At 39.8% G+C, this 17460-nt stretch overlaps 1 protein-coding gene across 1 annotated transcript in view; it reads left to right on the top strand.

The window, feature by feature from the left end:
- Positions 1–17460, top strand: part of VWF (von Willebrand factor) — a 133601-nt gene that overhangs the window by 81844 nt on the left and 34297 nt on the right. The window contains exons 31-37 of the mRNA XM_017823982.1: positions 1207–1350; positions 2599–2763; positions 5001–5044; positions 9359–9536; positions 12431–12651; positions 13631–13823; positions 14985–15326. Coding sequence (XP_017679471.1) covers positions 1207–1350; positions 2599–2763; positions 5001–5044; positions 9359–9536; positions 12431–12651; positions 13631–13823; positions 14985–15326 — 1287 coding nt within the window. The remainder of the gene's footprint in view (positions 1–1206; positions 1351–2598; positions 2764–5000; positions 5045–9358; positions 9537–12430; positions 12652–13630; positions 13824–14984; positions 15327–17460) is intronic.

The following is a 17460-nucleotide window of genomic DNA, read 5'->3' as shown; positions in this document are numbered from 1 at the left end:
ACTTGGGAAAAGGATTTTTGCTTCTATCACTGGATAAGTTTGAGTGACATGATGCAGAAAGGCAAAGTACCAAGTGCTGAGGTGTGCTGAGGTACACTGAGGGTGTGCTGGTGAATTATCTACTGTCTGACTTCCAGTGTTTTTCAAATGTGTTTGTTATTATAAATTGCACAGTGAATTCCTTAGGCAAACCTATTTCTGCTCCAGAGTTATTACAGATTACTAAGAGGAACTAGTCTTTTAGAGTGTTTATTGTTCACTGTTCACTGTTTGCCCTGAATGTCACATCAGTCACCCGGTACCATTTTTACTTCCTGACCTGATAACTTTCAAGCCCAAAGGAGCTTTTAAGAAAGCTGCATATCATGATTCCCAGTATAAATATTTGTGCAAATACATGTCTAAATGCAAGTACTAACAAAGTGCTCTCTTGCTGAGGTCATGATTCTCAACAAAAATTTGCCTGAGTGTTCACAGATGTTAAATGAAAGGGCAGCAGCTTCCAATTTAAGCCAGTTTGTGATTTGCTAGCTAAGGTAGAATTTCTTTGCAAGTTTTGTGGGATCTGGTGTTTTTTTGATTTTTTTTCGTTGTTTTTAATATGGACCACCCGGTTAGATTATGGGTTACTCTGAGATTAGACTTCAGAGAGGTTGCTGGTAGTGGGGAGGCAAGGTGTGCTTTTCACACCCATACTAAAAGTTGATGAAATTAAAGAAGCAATAGATCTTCACTAGGAGCAAGAGAAACTCCTGTGTACAGCTCGACATGGTGTGAAGTTGTGCATCAGATCGCCACTGGATGTCACTGTTGCTTGGCAGTTGGGAAATAAGAACATCATCTCTTCAATATGTTCTTTCCTTTAGTAGTTACCTTTTCCAGAAGTCTTCCTGTGGCGTTGCACTGAAGTGAGGAGCATAGCTTTATTCTTGTGGCCAAGGAAAGGTAGTAAAGTTCCCATTACTGCAGAAACTGGGTAGCTGAGGACAGTCCTTCTGTGTTGGGATGTGTAAATAGTACTGGAAGGTTCTTAATAGCTGAGATCTTTCATGTAGCAGCAATAATGCAGGCATTAAAAGTCCTTTAAGAATCACTATTTTTCAGTACCTACTACTATAACATACTAATAGTAAAGTAAAATTTAGTTTTATAGTCTCTTCTGAGTTTTCTATCATATCTCTTATTTATCTCTTGATTTCTTCTCAGGAAATGCCATTGATTTTGTAGTCCAGAATGCCATGTCAGAATCCCACGGGGGCAGACCCAGCGCATCAAAGGTTGCCATAGTCATCGTGTCAGGGAGGTCAGAAGACTCCGTGGAGGCTGCTGCTCTTTCTGCAAGACTCAACAGTAAATCTCCTTTCACTGTCACTATTTTTAAATAGGGTTGTTGCTTTTTAAGTAGTGTGCTGTAACAAAAGATGGAAAATTAAGACACTGGTATGTTCGTGTAAGTTCTGACCTTACTGTGCACGATGTTCCAGTAAGAAACAGACCTGAACAAAATGTGCCTGATGAAGATGCCTTTGAGTTACTGGTAAATTCAGTACCAATCTGCAGTTTAAGCTGAACAGCTTCCACGGGCTTCACACATTGGTGGCATTTCATTTTCCAAAGTACTATGGATAGACGGGGATGACAGGAATGTATCTGATATTATAAATTCAGTGCTGTTGCAGGACAGTGATCCTTGAAAAGTTCACTGTAATAATAAATAATAAATTAATAAATTAATAAATTAATAAATTAATAAATCAATAAATCAATAAAATGATAAAATAATAATAATAATAATAATAATAATAATAATAATAATAATATCATTATAATAATTGGAGGTTTTGCTCAGATTCTGCACTGACCTGTACAGGAACATACTTCTGCTATCAGTGTGTGCTGCATGATGATTTTTCAAGTTTTCTGTCTGTTCTTTCTGACCTCAGCTTCCTCAGGTGTTCAGCTGAGGAACTTTGACTTACTTTGAAGGTTGCTTTGGGAGCCATTGAATAAGGCGTGGACTACATAGCAACTATCAAGTGTTATTTATAATTAAATGGCTTGAAAATAATCCAATTGCCATGTAACTGAAGAAAGAAAGCAATATATTGAGACTTTTTGCATTATAAAAAAAGTGAAGATGTTTTCGTTAAGTCTGCAGCTGCATTTTGTTGACCATGCATGATCTTACTATGCTTGAGATTAATAGAGCTCATCCTAGTTAGTGCTGTGATTAGAGCATTACCATTTCAGCCCTTAGTTGCCTTTAGCCAATGTGGAGGGAATTATGCAAGGAATACGTTACAATTAACTGTCGGAGAAAAACTTTTCCCAGTTCTTTTTTAATTTTCTTTTTAAGAAGCAAATGAAAAAAAGCTCCATAGAATCATACAATCATTTATATTTGAAAAGACCTTCAAGATCATCAAGTCCAGCTGTTACCCCAGCACTGCCAAGGCCACTACTACACCGTGTCCCCAGGTGCCACATCTACATGCCTTTTAAATACTTCCAGCGATGATGACTCCACCACTCCCATGAGCAAAGATCTCTTTCTCCTTTGCATTGCCTAATTAAAACCTTTTTCTTCTCTTTTCCTAGGGGTATCCCTTTTTCCAATTGGTGTTGGGAACAGTTATGATGAAGAGCAACTAAGGACTTTGGCCGGGCCATCTGCTGCTACCAGAATCATGAAGCTCCAGAATTTCGAAGATTTATCCACTATGATCACATTGAATAGCGAATTTATCAAAAAAGTGTGCATGGGTAAGTCCAATAGTTGTGGCTGCATGACTGGAGCAAAACACAAAAATTGAAATGCCCAAACCAGAATGACTTTTCTCATTGTACAAGTCAACCCAGCGTTCCTTCGCTAGTGTTTTACCGACAATCATCACAAGTGTTAACCTAGACCACTATCATCACTTCCATGTGAAACAAAACCTGAGCCTTTAAAGCGTGTAGTCAGTTGGTATTCCAATCAGCCAACTTCCAGCAAGGTTTTTGGAACTGCTTGGGCCTGAACTTTTGAGTTGTCACCTTCTTAATAATCGGGGCTGGTCATCAACTGAAGGACAGCTCAAGCTGTCATGACTGAATGGGACATGCTTCAGAAATGTTAGTTGTGAGTACAGATTTCAAATTGCGTATTTTTCAGGCATGATGAGTATGTCTACAAAAAATTCAGCCCAAGTAGAAGAAAAAAGAAGAAGAATAAGTAATTAACTTTTCCAGGAAAACCAATACTGGGAAAAAAAGTGTAAAATATTTTAAACAAATATTAATTTATTTATACATGAAAATACTCCTCCTCTAAGGAACCTTGATTCAACACTGACCAGTATTTTACTACCTTTGCCTCCTTGATCTGTGTGTATGTAGATATTTATTACATCTATTGTTATTTCTATTCCAATAGCATCTTTGTGTTCTCACCACAAACTACTGTCTCATAGTGTTAGTCATTGCACAGGTTTTTACCAGCATTACAAGGGCTTAGTTACATCTCCTTTACAATAAGTGGACTTTTTTGCAGAGCCAAGTACCACTGAGAATGAGGAAGTTGCAGAGCGTTCACAGTCCAGCTTGGAGATATCCGATCGTTCTCCGCTGGGATCACTTCTGGCATTTTAAAATCTCTCCAGAGCATCAAACAGCTGCCATTTTCTAGATTTAAACAGCTGCCATTTTCTTTCTTTTCTTTTAATATAAGCTTTTAAAGATGCATTTCCTCTCTTCACACTGTAAAATATGCGATTTTTCTTGCTGTAAATTACATTGATCCAAGATATAGGATGGGGAGCGGGAATTTGGAACCAGTAACTGTTTTCTTATTGCAATCTGTGCTATAACCTATTAGTACTAGAGGTGAGAGCTTTGTATTTTTATGAAAGCTTTTCTAACAGCTCAAAAAAACTTGAATCATAGATATCTAATCTTCAACACCTCAATTTGAAAAATTTAGCTCTTCCTTTTGCTGTTGGTAAAGCCTTTGCTGTGGGGTGGAAAATTATAGTCTTATTTTTTTGTGGGGATTTATTTTCTTGTTTGGATTTTTTTGTTTGTTTTAAGTTTCTTACAATCTGTAAAGCATAATTTTCCCCTCCAGACTCACACAGTTGGATTTCTTGTACGGAGGGAGTCTTGCCTTATGTATGGAAGTGTACCAAAAATAATACTATTAAAAAGGTTTAAAAGATTTCCTAAATGCTTTCAAAATACATTACTTGTCCTGGAAAAGACAGAGCACATAGTGAATATAAGATAGCATAGTATAATATTCTAGAAAGAGTTTGCTAGTCAGTGTTTTAATTTCCTAGACATGTGGTTATCACGTTGTCATGCCACAGTACCTATATGAGATTGCTTCCCATATATCTCTAGGTGTGTAGTGAGAGCACATAAACAAAGAAACTGCAATTCAGTGGGTGCCCTGTGACCATTTAACTGGTTCTATAAAAAAACTGCTCTTCACAGTGATGCCTGAATGTAAGGAAGCTGAATTTGAGTGCTCTTATTGCAGCTATTTGCACATTTATGCTGTATTTGTCTGTTGGCATTTAATAAATGTGTGTGTAAATTCTCATCACCTGCTACTTCCTAGAAATATTCTCAGTTCCTCAAATGATTCAGAAGTAAGGCTGGACCTTCACTCAGAGTTAAAGTCAGGATTTTTTAAAGTACCATCTGGGTGGAGCTGTCAGTACAAGAAGTGCTATAGAATTACAGCCCAGCTATTGCTCACAGGTTGTTTTGGGATCAGCATCATTGCAAAAGTAAGGAAATGGGAGCAGTAACAAAGTTTATACCTTCTGTGACTTACTCTTATACACTTTGTACAAAAGCCTGCAGTCTTGAGGTAGGGATTCACACATTCTAACACACACAAATAAACTTACAGCCTAAATCATGTTTTTAAATAAGCACTCTGTGTTTTGGTGACCGCCACTTAAAAGGCTGAGTGAGGGAGTGAGATGACTAAAATATGTCTTCTTCTCTTTCAGACCCTGTCAGAGAATGTATGGATGAGGATGGAAACAAAAAAAAAGTAAGTGTATTGCCTGGGTTGTCCATCTGGCTTTCAAGTTGCAAAGTCTGTGCAGGAGCATGAATATCTTCAGAGATAGCATGAAAAAAAAAGCATGGGAAAATATTAAGAATTGTTTTTAGGAGGAAAATGTTGCCTTTTGAAGCGGTGGGGTAACTTTGCACACAAAGGAGACACCTCATCTTGCAGTGTTGAATGCTACTGAAGGCAGTGCAGAACCAAAACTTGTGATAATGTGTGTCTTCCCTGACAGTGAAAAATGCATTTCCTTCTCCTGGTGAAAGGACTTCTGGGACAGCTAAACATGGCCAAAAAAAAGGTGCATGTGTAGGGGGAGGCAACATCATTGTGCAGACCCTGTCCTTCTGCTAAAATTACAAATACTTTGTCCCTGTGGAAATCTTATGGGAAGATAATTATTGTGTGATAATTATCTTTTTAGGGGAAATAATCTCTTAAGTAATAGAAGCAAAGTTCTCTGTGTTCATTTGTGGTAAAGCTCTTATTGATCCCGAGAAAATGCTCAGAAATGCTTGTAAACCTGTCTGATCTCTCAAAAGTGATCCAGGTCTAAGAAAGCAATGATCTAGATGTTATAAAAGGTTAAGTTCCTTCATCTCAGGTGAAACACCAAGGTTTTTGAGAGTATATGATCCTTCATGCTTTTAAAAATATTAGCATAAGCTTGTGCCGTGTTTTCTAGTAGGGATCAGTTATGAGCTCTAGTCTAGGATTTATCTTGAATTTCTGGTACCTTAAAAATATTCCTTTGATTTTTCCCTTGTGAAGACATGATTGTAAGGAAGGATGTGGCTAATAAAGAAATGCTTATGAATTGTCTAGACACAGGAAATATGTCAAAACTGCCTTACAGGGCTGGCCTCGGTTAGCTGGTGAGAACACAGAAAGGCTTTAGCTAAATCAGGCACTAATAATCTGGAGGCTTCGAGACTGAGAGCCTAAATAAGAAAAAAAACCCAACCAACAAACAAAAAATAAATTTGAAAAACTTCTTTAGTTAAAACCAAAAAATAATCAGATTATTTGCACGTGTCCAGGCCTCGGGGCTCCTAGAGCAGACACAGGTATGTGGAGATAGATGCTAGGAAGCTAAACTTGAATTTCAGACATGTCAGGTTTCATTTTTTTTGGGTGATAAACTCAAAGCACAATTTCCGTTCTGGCTAAAATGCTCTTCGAGGAAAAGAGGCCGGGCTCCAGTCCTTGGGAAAACAAGCCACACTTTCAAAGGGCAGCCTTTAGGGGGATTTTGTGTTACCTCTTCTGTCAGCCAGAAAAAAATAGGTGTTACAAGGCACTGTGGTGGCCACTGCCTTTTGGAACAGGCTGCTGAGCATCCCTGGGAGCCTCCAGGACACCGTGGGAGTGTCCCGGGGCAGCACCCACACTCTGCACGCCTCTGCTGCCTCACTGGCAGGGAGGTGCCACTGTTCTGTTCCCCTCTTCCAGCAAATTCCACAAATCCACGGGGATGAAGAATCAAGGCTCTTCCCTAATTCAGAAAACACAGGCTTTTACATTGGATTCACAATATTTCAGGGGTTACTCAGAGTTATTGCAGGAGGCTCAGTTCCCCAGGCGGGATGTCTGTCATGCACCTGGAGATTGTGGGAACTGATCTCGTGCAGTTTGCAAGGAAATCAGAGCACTCAGGATCAAAAATATCAGCCTAAATCCTATCAGTATCATGAACAACATGATTTGTTACTTTTTTGTTATTACCTCTACCCTGGAAAGGATTGTTGAAGGAAGATTCATGACTAAGGTCACTGTTAGTAGCAGAAGGATAGCAGATCAAATGTGCTGGGGCAGGCCAAAATCCCATCCAACCCCCTGTATTTTGTGACCAAAAATAGGAGCCAGGGGAGGAATGTAATTAAATATGTGTGAAAATTCCTTGAACTGTCCCAGCCTTGAACAATTTGTGTCTGAGGGACACCCTCAGGTGATAGTGACACCTTTTTATGTTAGATAGGGCTAGATAGTTTTCTCCTTCATGAATTTATTCAACCATTCTTTGAATCCACATAAGTTTTTAGTACTCATCAGATCCAGTGGCAGGGAGTTGCAGGAGTGCTAAATACAGGGTGTGCAAAGAGCCACTGGTTTCATATTTGAACTTGCCAGCTGACAGAATATCAGAACAATTATGGTAGATTAAGGTTTTTTGTTGATGTAGTTAATTTTCATCATTAGTCTTGTTATGATGGTTTTCAACGGGCATAAAGATGATAATAAAAGTGTGGGTACTTGTCTTATAATAGTAGCATTTCATCATGAAGTGATCTTTGATCTTCTGCATTTCTAGTCTATGTATGGCAATAAAAACCACTTTCCTAAACTAGCAGTGTCTGTACCATGGCTTTTCTCCTATAGCTCAGCTCTTGGCTTACAGAACAGACAAACAAACAAATAAACCCCTGACTAAATTAAAAGGTACCAGCTGAGAAAGCTGCTCGAGGTACATGTCTCTCCCTCCTGCAGATGCACAGCAAGGGAAGAGTGTACAAGTCCAGGTCTGTAGGTTCAGAGCTCCCTCAGAGAGGAAGTCTGAGGCTTCCTGCGGTGTCCTGGCAGGCTCACTGCTTTCAGCAGACATCCTTCACTGTTTAGAAACCCCTGATTTTCCTTCCCTTTCTGTCGTGTTTAACTCCTACGATTTCATATCAGTTGGGATTTAGGCTTTCTTTGTCTTCAGAGTCCCTGCATCTTCCTCTGCACCAGGATTCTTGGCTTTTTTGTGATACTTCAACTGGTATTTTCGTTTTACTGTGCTGTGCTTTGCTATTCTTGTCCAGCTCTTAGATGTTTTCCAATAGATGTCCTGTTAAGGAGTGAAATAAAAACAATTAAATATGTATGGAAGCCAGACTTGCACAGCTGTATTTGTACCCTTCCAGGTGCTCCTCTTCTAGTGAGTTGTAGGCGAGACAACTATAATTAAAAAACATTCTATTTCTTCCTATCTAAATACTTTTTCCATACTTAAAGCTCCTCTTGTCACTTTTTCACAGCTTCCTCTAGGCTCACAAGCCTGAAAAGTATTAAGCAACTTTCAGTTGCCTTCTCAAAGTCCTGAAACGGGTCCAGTAAATTAACTTGTATTTAATATGTAATTTTTTTATGGCTGCAAGTCTGACTGTTCTTGTTTAGACTTGATGGAATCACATAGCTCAGAGATACAGAGCAATACTTTCACAGTGTTACTCTCAGCTTGAACATTCAGTGACAAGACTCATCTGTGAATTATGTTGTTATCTAGTTGTTTTAATCCTTTGCTCTTCTTTTTTATGGGAATGATGGTTAAAGTGAGAAAGATATGATAGGAGATCACCTTCCCCCATATCAATTTTTTCTTTCCCACTTGTTTCTGCTTGTGGATATCAAGAAATGTTAACCCAGTTCGTAGAACCAATGTCTCACTTGTGCTGGTGTTTCTGGACTCACCTCTGTAGAGATAGGTCTGGGAAGTGCTGTTTCCCACATTTGAGGATATTCCTGGGAATGCAGACCTCAGGGATGAACACTGTTTTGAAATTCATTGAGCCTATTTATGGAGTATAGAGTTCTGTGGGATTTGGGCCAGAGAGCTCAGCTTTTTCCAGATAGGAATCTTGAGATACTCCAGATTGTGACTACATCTATTTCTCTGTCATTTATTAGTATGTAATCCTGGTACCTTAAAATTTAGACTGGCCTTTAGAAACTAAGAGTATATTTTGCATTTAATTTTTAGTTTTACAAGTCCACTGCATTTATGCAATAACATTGATATGGTAAAGGAACAAATTCCCTTTGGGAAGGGAGGAACTGTTTTAAAATTTCAGAGTTTTGGATAAAATAATTACAATATTCCACGCCTTTCTAGCTTGGAACAAATATTGTTAATTCCTCCTGTGCCATGACCATCTGTGGCTTATGAAGACTAAAGGCTTTGAAATTTAAAGCAAAGCTGAGGGCAATTCTTTGTTGACTCTGCTATCCACACATGCTGTAGGACAGCAAGTGGTGGAGTATCAGACACTTCATTTTGTTGTAGCAAAGCATTTCCTGTTCAGAACTGTTACCTTTGGCTTGGAATTTCAGAGTCTGTTTCTTAGTGTTGCTAATTTCAACTTTCTAATTGTGATGGAGTCCTTAATACACTGCATTCCTTTATTTAGTTTTCCAAGGATAATTTGAGTCACAGTCACTGTACTTGTTGACTGTGGGGTTGTGGCACCAGCCAGGCTTTGTGTTTTCCTGCCCCCTGCCCATCTTTTCACTGTTGAATCTCCGTGTCTCCCTACCCAGCCTGGTGATAAATGGACATTACCAGACCAGTGCCACACTGTGACATGCTTTCCAGGAGATTACACAGTTCTGGAGAGCCACCACATTAACTGTGAGAGGATGGCAAAACCGGTGTGTCACAGCAACCTCCCTGCTGTGAAGGTTGAAGAAACGTGTGGCTGCCGCTGGATGTGTCCCTGTGAGTATCTGTCTTTGCATGTGTTGCCTCTCCTTCCCCATCACTTGAAATGTTTTCTCAGAAGTGTAAGGCTGAGTGCAGCTGCTCAGCCGTTGTGCACATCAAAGGTGGCTGGGATGGGAGGAATTGCTGTTTAATTGCTGTACAGTGATTAACCAAAATAACTAGGAGCATGACAGTTGCCCTCTTGCTGGAATGTCCAGTGCTGTTTACAAGTTCAGGGCCACTGTGAGCTTATTTTTTGCATTAGTGGAGCTATGGTGTTTTGTCAGAGAATCTCACACTCGGTTTCCAAAGCTGTGTGTACTGGGAAGGAGGATGTATGGAAGCAAACAGGAATTTACCTTGGCAGGCTGTAAGCAAGTGATTTATTCTTGCTCGGCCTCTAGGCTTGAGGGTTTGACCTGACCTCAATCACACACGTGTATTATAAAAAATCAACAAAAAATGCTCCCTGTCTCCATATAATCTCACACTCTGTGTGATTGGTGCCTTGGCTGGGATGACAGGAACAGAAATTAAGTGTACCCACTCACAGGGTACAGAGATGCAGCCCTGAGGCTGGTGACCAGTTCATTAAAAAGAAAATAGTGTTACATCTTAAGTAATAAGATTGCTTTTTGAAAGTAAGTCACAACCCTATATATAACATGTCTTCATAAAGTATAATCTGAATTTAAAATATCCTCTCCTGAACTCGCTGATTTAAGAACAATTTATTCCAAATACTGCTTGAAATAACTAAGCTGGTAGCTGGATTTTGATCCCTGAACTGTTATACACACAAAATTTTTACACCTCAAGTTTTAGCATTTCCTAAAAGTGTGTTTGATTATCCAAACCCTTTAAATCTAACCTTTTTGTTTTGATATAAGTATTTCAGAAAGGTAGAAAGGCTTGAGTTAGTCTTAAGTATTTTATAATGTTTGAAAGATTATTCTTATGTTACTGACCCATCTTTAAAAATTTTCTTGATCCTCACTACATACATAGGATCAACATGAAGGCATTACTTTAGGCATGCAAAATGTGCCTTTATAAAAAATTTCTGAAAAGCTGAAATGAAAATTATCATTTGCACAGTTAACTGATTATCAGGAAAAGACCTATGGTTCACTTGAGATTGTTGGTATTTAACAAGAGCTAACAACTCTTTATGAATTTAATGAACCACAATACCCAAATATTTTTTTTCCTAAGATGGTGCAGAATGTGAGGGGAAAAATAGTAAATTTTCATATGATATAGAAGAAGAGAATTAAAAAAAAACAATCACCCAGGTGATTAAAGAACTCCTGGGTCAAGGCCCCTTGTTTTAATGACAACTTAGTGCAACCAGGGTGATGCTGGGTCAACTAAAGCAACATTCATAGCAGGTGGAAAGGCTGATTTTGATGCTGTGTGTGCTGAAGTCAGAGCCAAAACCCACAGCAGAATCACGGCAATGCATCTTAAATTGACTTGTGATTCACTTATTTAGAGAGCTAAAACATGCTTTCAAGTGATGGCTTGACAGTGTGGGTGATGTGACAAATGGTTTTGTAAAGAGGAAGTACTTGAAAAAGAGTTCTTATGTCATTTAAAAGTTCAGAGAATAGTTCAGGAGTTACACTATAAAGGTGTAACTAAACTATCAAGGTGTAACTAAAGGTATAACTTGCTGAACTAGTTGCAAGCTTTATAGTTTTATAGTAACGTGATTTGCAGTGTGTGACTCATGACTATTGTGTGCTCTTGGGCTACTTTAAAATAAATTGCATTAATGCATTTTGTGCTACAGAATACCTATGAGAATTTTGAAAGGATTCCCATTATCCTTAGATTTTTTTTTAGATGCCCATGAATAAACAAAGGTTGCAAAACATGGTTTTATAGCTTTTTTTTATAAACATTGTTGTTTATATATGAACTTAATAAGCAGATACAGTAAAATGCCTGAGAATGCTCCAGTGCTCTCAAAGGGATGTATCTCTTGACAACTCAGTGCCCAACAGTACACAGGATAGACTGGCTTCCCTCCCTCCTCTGAGTTGTTTGCTATTTTTCCTGGGAAATTAAGTTTGAAGGTCATTGATTAGGAAACAGATTATTCTCAGATCTCAATTAGAAGCCAAGTACTGAATTATTAACAATGATAATTTTCTTCCTTACATGTTTTGCTGGCATTGCTTTTATTGTCCTTATTATCTTTAGACAAGAGATTTGAAAACATAGGAGCCAGAAGCATCAGGTTTTGTTTTGGTATTCTTGAGATTATAATTCTCCTTGTTTTCCAGTTTGTGAAGACAAGGAGGTGTTTACAACTTAATGACTAGAACACTGAGCTGTCAGCTGACCATTGGTTAATCCTGTGCATATTATTTCTCTTGCTTTTTTCTTGTTTCCAATTGGGAAAAAAAAGAGTCCCCAGGTATTAACTTGGGACATATGTTTGATAGGAGTGAAATAGTGTTATTTGGTTTCAAATGTAATACTACACAGAATAAAATAGAATGCCATAGTTAAGATATAATGCAAAAATTATAAAATTGTGTTATGGTCTTTCTACAAATATGGAAGGGATTTTCCCTGTTTTATTTTTCATATAATATCTCTTACTAAATCATATTCAATGCGAGCAAATTTCAGGCAAAACGATTTTCTACGGGTTTATCCAAATCTCTTGTAATAGTAATTGTTCCAGACAAAGATATTTCAAAAAAACACCACGTGTGATGAAGTATTTACCAAAATTTCTTGTCAATGATGTGCTGCATCATTTGCAATTCATTACTTTCCTTGCCTTCCCAATTAATTGTTTCCACGTGCCCATAATGATTGTGGAGAAATAGTCTTAATTTAAACTAAAGCAAATGCCTATATGGCTTTCTTTGGTGGTTGTTGTTTATTTGCAGGTGTCTGTATGGGAAGTTCGTCTCGACACATTGTCACCTTTGATGGGCTGAATTTTAAGCTGGCTGGCAATTGCTCCTACACCTTGTTTCAAGACATGCAACAGGATGTTGAAGTTCTCCTCCATGAAGGACCCTGCAGAGCAGCACCAAAGATGAACTGCATGGACTCCATGGAAGTGAAACATCGTGGTGTATCTGTTCAGCTCTTCAGTAACATGGCAGTAAGCTAAACACAATGAACTGATCTGTGCGTTGGCTGCTCATGCTATAGAATCCAGGTTATGAGGACAATTTTTTCCCTTTATCTAATTTCTGAACCTTTTCAGCCTATTTTTAGGCTTCTGAGCAAATGCCTCTTTTCCTTTTCATGATACAATTGATGTTCACATAACGAACCAGACACGTTTTTCCTCTTGTTCTCCACGTTGTGCTGGTGTGACAATGTCAAGAACATGGGATTTGGCAGCATCTCCCTGACATTTCATCCAGAAAGGCAGGGATTATAGACAGGACATTGTGCACTGTGATTCTCCTCTTTTGGCAGAGGTCCTTTATGCAATGTTTTTGTTTGGTACCTGGGAGAGCACTCTGCTCCTCACAAAGCTGTGAATGACTGGCTCACTGAAGAGAGTTGGTTTTTACCTTGTGTGGTTGGGCCTCAGTGTCAGAAGAAAGAACATCTTAGTATGCATTACATCTGTTTTATGGGCAGAGAAGTATTCAAACCCAATATGACCCATTTTTCAATCTCTGGGTCCTCAGACATAACTTGTCTAACTTGCAAAGATGATCACTTCTGACTGGTGTAGCAAAATAGGGTGGACCAAAACACATACACCCAGTTCTGCATGGTGATGGACAGCCTTGACTTTTCACTGAGGTATTGATAATCAGGGCCTGTAGGCATTATTTGAACTTCATGGCATGAGATTGCTACTCTGTCAGTACTTGATGCTCAAGGAGTGCACTTATAGGGGAAAATGTTGAAAGAGTTGTTCATATAATTCACAAAAGGAAGGTCAAGTACTTCTGTAGGTTTTCAGACTTAATAGAAAATTTCAGCAAAATTGATTCTTATATCCAGATTCAGTTGGACCTTCAAGTACTTGTGAAGTCAAAATGTGCTTCAACTGTAAATTTGGGTTGATTTTTAACTGCTTGCTAAAACTGATGTGATGACCTTGCCTTTTTTGAAAACAGGTGACTGTTAATGGTGAAAGGGTTCGTATCCCCTACTCTAACTCTTTGTTTGGAGTCACTGTCTATGGAGCAGTAATCCATGAAATCCAGTTCTTCCATCTTGGACATAATCTCACATTTACTCCAATAAACAATGAATTTCTTCTTAAACTTAATTCAAAGAGCTTTTCTTCAGGAACAAAAGGCCTTTGTGGTAAGTTTCAAAGGTAGTAGTTTTAACAGCTCCCCACTTGGGCTCAAGCTTCTATTTATTTTATTGTAACTTGTGTGGCTTTGAAGCTGTAAACTCTCTGGCTGAACTGATCCCCCACTGTTGAGGGAGCACTGCAAATCTGTGTAGTTTTTTCTACTATGACCAGCAGTGTAACAGCTCACTGACCACTGACTCCCAGTAATGCCTTAGAAAGGACAGGTAAGACTGCTCTCGTGTTTTTCTTAGTCATATTTTCAAGGAGGTTGGTGGCTTTCTTTGCGTGAGGGTTTAACTTTAGATTGTTGCATGTTTATGAGAGGCATGACCTATGCTTGCAGGGAAGGTGAAATGTTTGAGAGGGGGACTAATACCTGGGAGAATAAATTCTATGGTATCCTCAATGATATAATCTATGGTACAGCTTAAACCTCTGTGGCATAAACTGTACCTCAATTAAAAAGGAAATGGGAATGGAGACCATTTTTGTGCCTCTATTTATAATAGGAATGATAAGGAATATAGCTGTCCAGTTCTAGACCCTTCAATTTAGGAAGGATATTGAGGGGCTGGAGCGTGTCCAAAGAAGGGCAACAAGGCTGGTGAAGGGACTGGAGCACAAGTCCTATAGGGAGCAGCTTGTCCAGGCTGGGGGGGCTCAGCCTGGACAAGAGAAGGCTCAGGGGAGACCTCATCACTCTCTACAACTACCCGAAAGGAGGTTGTAGCCAGGTGGGGCTTGGTGTCTTTTCCCAGGAACCAACAGTTGGATAAGAGGGTGGAGTCTTCAGCTGCACAAGGGGAGGTTTAGGTTGGACATTAGGAAGAAATTCTTTACAGAGAGAGTGATTGGACATTGGAATTAGCTGCCCAGGGAGGTGGTGGAGTCACCATCCCTGGAGGTGTTCCAGAAGAGACTGGATGTGGCACTTGGTGCCATGGTCTGGGTGACAAGGTGGTGTTGGGTCAAAGGTTGGACTCGATGAACTCAGAGGTCTTTTCCAACCTAGCTGATTCTGTGATTCTATGATCATTCCTCTCCCCCTTGGTAGCCACTGAGCTGCCCCAAACAGTGTCATCTGTCCTGTCCCTGTTTTCTCCAGGTTTATTTTATTGCTGACTGTATTCAGACCTTTCCTTTTCCTTTTACTCACCCTCCTACAGGGGTGTGTGACCAGAACCACGTCAACGACTTCACGTTACGCAATGGCTCTGTCACTCCTGACAGCAGTGTGTTTATCCAAGACTGGACAGTGGAAGAGGCAGGGAAGGTCTGTGAGATCCGGAGGGAAGACAGGTGCTCTGAGCACGCCATGAGCCTCTGCCACCTCCTGCTCTCCGATCAGTTTGTGGAGTGCCACAGGATAATCTCCCCCAACATGTTCTACGAGGCCTGCATGGAGAACAGCTGCTATGAGGACGAAGCCTGTGAGATGATAACTTCCTACGCTCACCTCTGCAGGGAGCACGACGTCTGCGTGCACTGGAGAACACCCGAGATTTGTCGTAAGGGTTTTACTCTGCGTTAAAACTGGTGTAGAAATTGTCTTACTGTGTGATGGGGGTGACAGTGACTGTCTTGTCAGTGTAATATTGATTTTTGAAGGCTTTGCAACAGGGAAGAAGTTCCAGATCACGTTTATCATACAGGTCATATTGCAGATCAAATAACTGGTTTGTCATCCACTGAGCTGCATATTGTGGAGAAAGTTGGTAGGCTGCTAACTAGTAAAATGCAAGGCTAGAGAGATTTAAAACTGTGAAAGCTGTGCACAGATACACACAACTGTGTGACAGTACCTGACTCTGCAGCCACTGAACCATCGTGGGACCAGGTTTGGGCTGAGAGCCTGCTCTCATTCTGCCTGTTTTAGCAGCAGATGTCCTTGCTTTGATACAGACATTGGAGGATCTGAGGTGGCCATGGAAACTCATACTTTGGACTAGTGGAACTGCTTCCCATACCTGTGCATAATGACACGCAATAAGACTTTTCTTTGTAGTTGGTTCATAAAATTCCTTCCATTTCAACCAAAGCCTAAACTTTTGAGAATGTGATGGAAGAGCCAGTGAGATTTTAAGTTTCTGCTATAGGGAGAAACTGGGAAAGGCCACTCTCTGTGGTGTCATTTCTTGCCAGGACATGCCATACTACGCTGATTGAACCAGCTGTAATTTGCTCTGCAGATGCAGTTCTCTTTCTGCCTGTGTGTTGCTTGTGTTTTGGAAGTGAAAAGTTTGTGCTGTGAGAAGGGAGCATAGCAGGATGTGAGTCCTGCAAATCACCCAGAACCCAATCAAGACTAGCAAGACAAGCATGCTAGTGCCAAATTCAAACAGTTGTTGCTTTGTATGCCTACTGTCCTAAGTTTTCATAGACAAGTTCTTCTGCTTTATCTTCCTGTTTCTTCTCCTCTCGCTGTCTGCAGTGATGGCACTGGACATTCAGATATTCACTCAATACTTCTGGTTCATATGAGTATCTCAGATGTATATGTATGTAGGTATTTTCTTTCCTAACCACCTCCTCATTACTCTATCTTGATTGTCCCAGTTGGTTTTCACATCTCCTGCCTCTCTAGTTTAGTTGGTTCTTGTTGCTTTGCTTTCTTTCCCTCTTTCTGCCCAGGTACTTTACATTTCAGAACTGGAGAACCGGGATCCTAATGGCATGATATAATAAAAAATCACTCCATGTTCTGCTTTTGTTCATGTTTTAAACTCAGACTGAGGGAATTATAGGATAGGAAGTCAAGAATGTGAATTTGGTCTGAGCCTCCAGTTAATTTTTAAAATATCTTTCAGGAATAATAGGATATTGAACACAGTCTGTTTGGAGTATAGTCCTAGAAAACAGAGAGAGAATGTTGCCAGCCTATATCCAAATTTAGTGCTTCAGTCAGACTTTGCAAATTGTAACATTCAAAGCTGGATGTCAATTGATTACCTTAATAACTCTCTGCATTTTTCAAATTCCCCTCTGGTGCCACAGTGTGTATAGGGATAGACAAAGAGTTGCTCATTTTAACACTAGTTGCATAAAAGTCTTTAGTGTCTTAACAACAGCATCATCATCTTCCTTCAAGCACATACCTGTGTGCAATTGCCAAAATAAAACTGCCAACATTTGGTTTATACAGATTACATTAATGACTAAATAGTACAGCTTAATCACTCTACCAAAACATGTTTAATAGCAATGGCTTGGTTCTGGGTTACCTTGCTTCCTTCTCCCCAATCCAGTGAGTCCCTGTCATTCTTTTAGTATTTGATCTGGGGTTTTGTCATGCCATATTGGGTCATTCCAAGCAGTACAAGACCTTTCTGACTGCTCTGCCTGCATAGGTGAATATACTCTCTGGAATTCAAATATATTCAGCCTGGAAAAGAGAAGGCTTCAGGGTGACCTAATTCTGGCCTCCCAGTACCTGAAGGGACCCCACAAGAAAGATGAAGATGAATGGCTTCAAACTGACAGAGAGCAGGTTTAGATTGGATATTAGGAAGAAATTCTTCCCTGGGAGGGTGGTGAGGCTCTGGCACAGGTTGCCCAGAGAAGCTGTGGCTGCCCCATCCCTGGAAGTGTCCAAGGCCAGGTTGGATGGGGCTCTGAGCAACCTGGTCTAGTGGAAGGTGTCCC

This window comes from Lepidothrix coronata, unplaced genomic scaffold (genome assembly GCF_001604755.1).
Source record: "Lepidothrix coronata isolate B3197 unplaced genomic scaffold, Lepidothrix_coronata-1.0 Scaffold107, whole genome shotgun sequence".
NCBI lineage: Eukaryota > Metazoa > Chordata > Aves > Passeriformes > Pipridae > Lepidothrix > Lepidothrix coronata.
The sequence above is the reverse complement of the archived record's forward strand: the minus strand, read 5'-3'. Positions and strand labels throughout refer to the sequence as shown.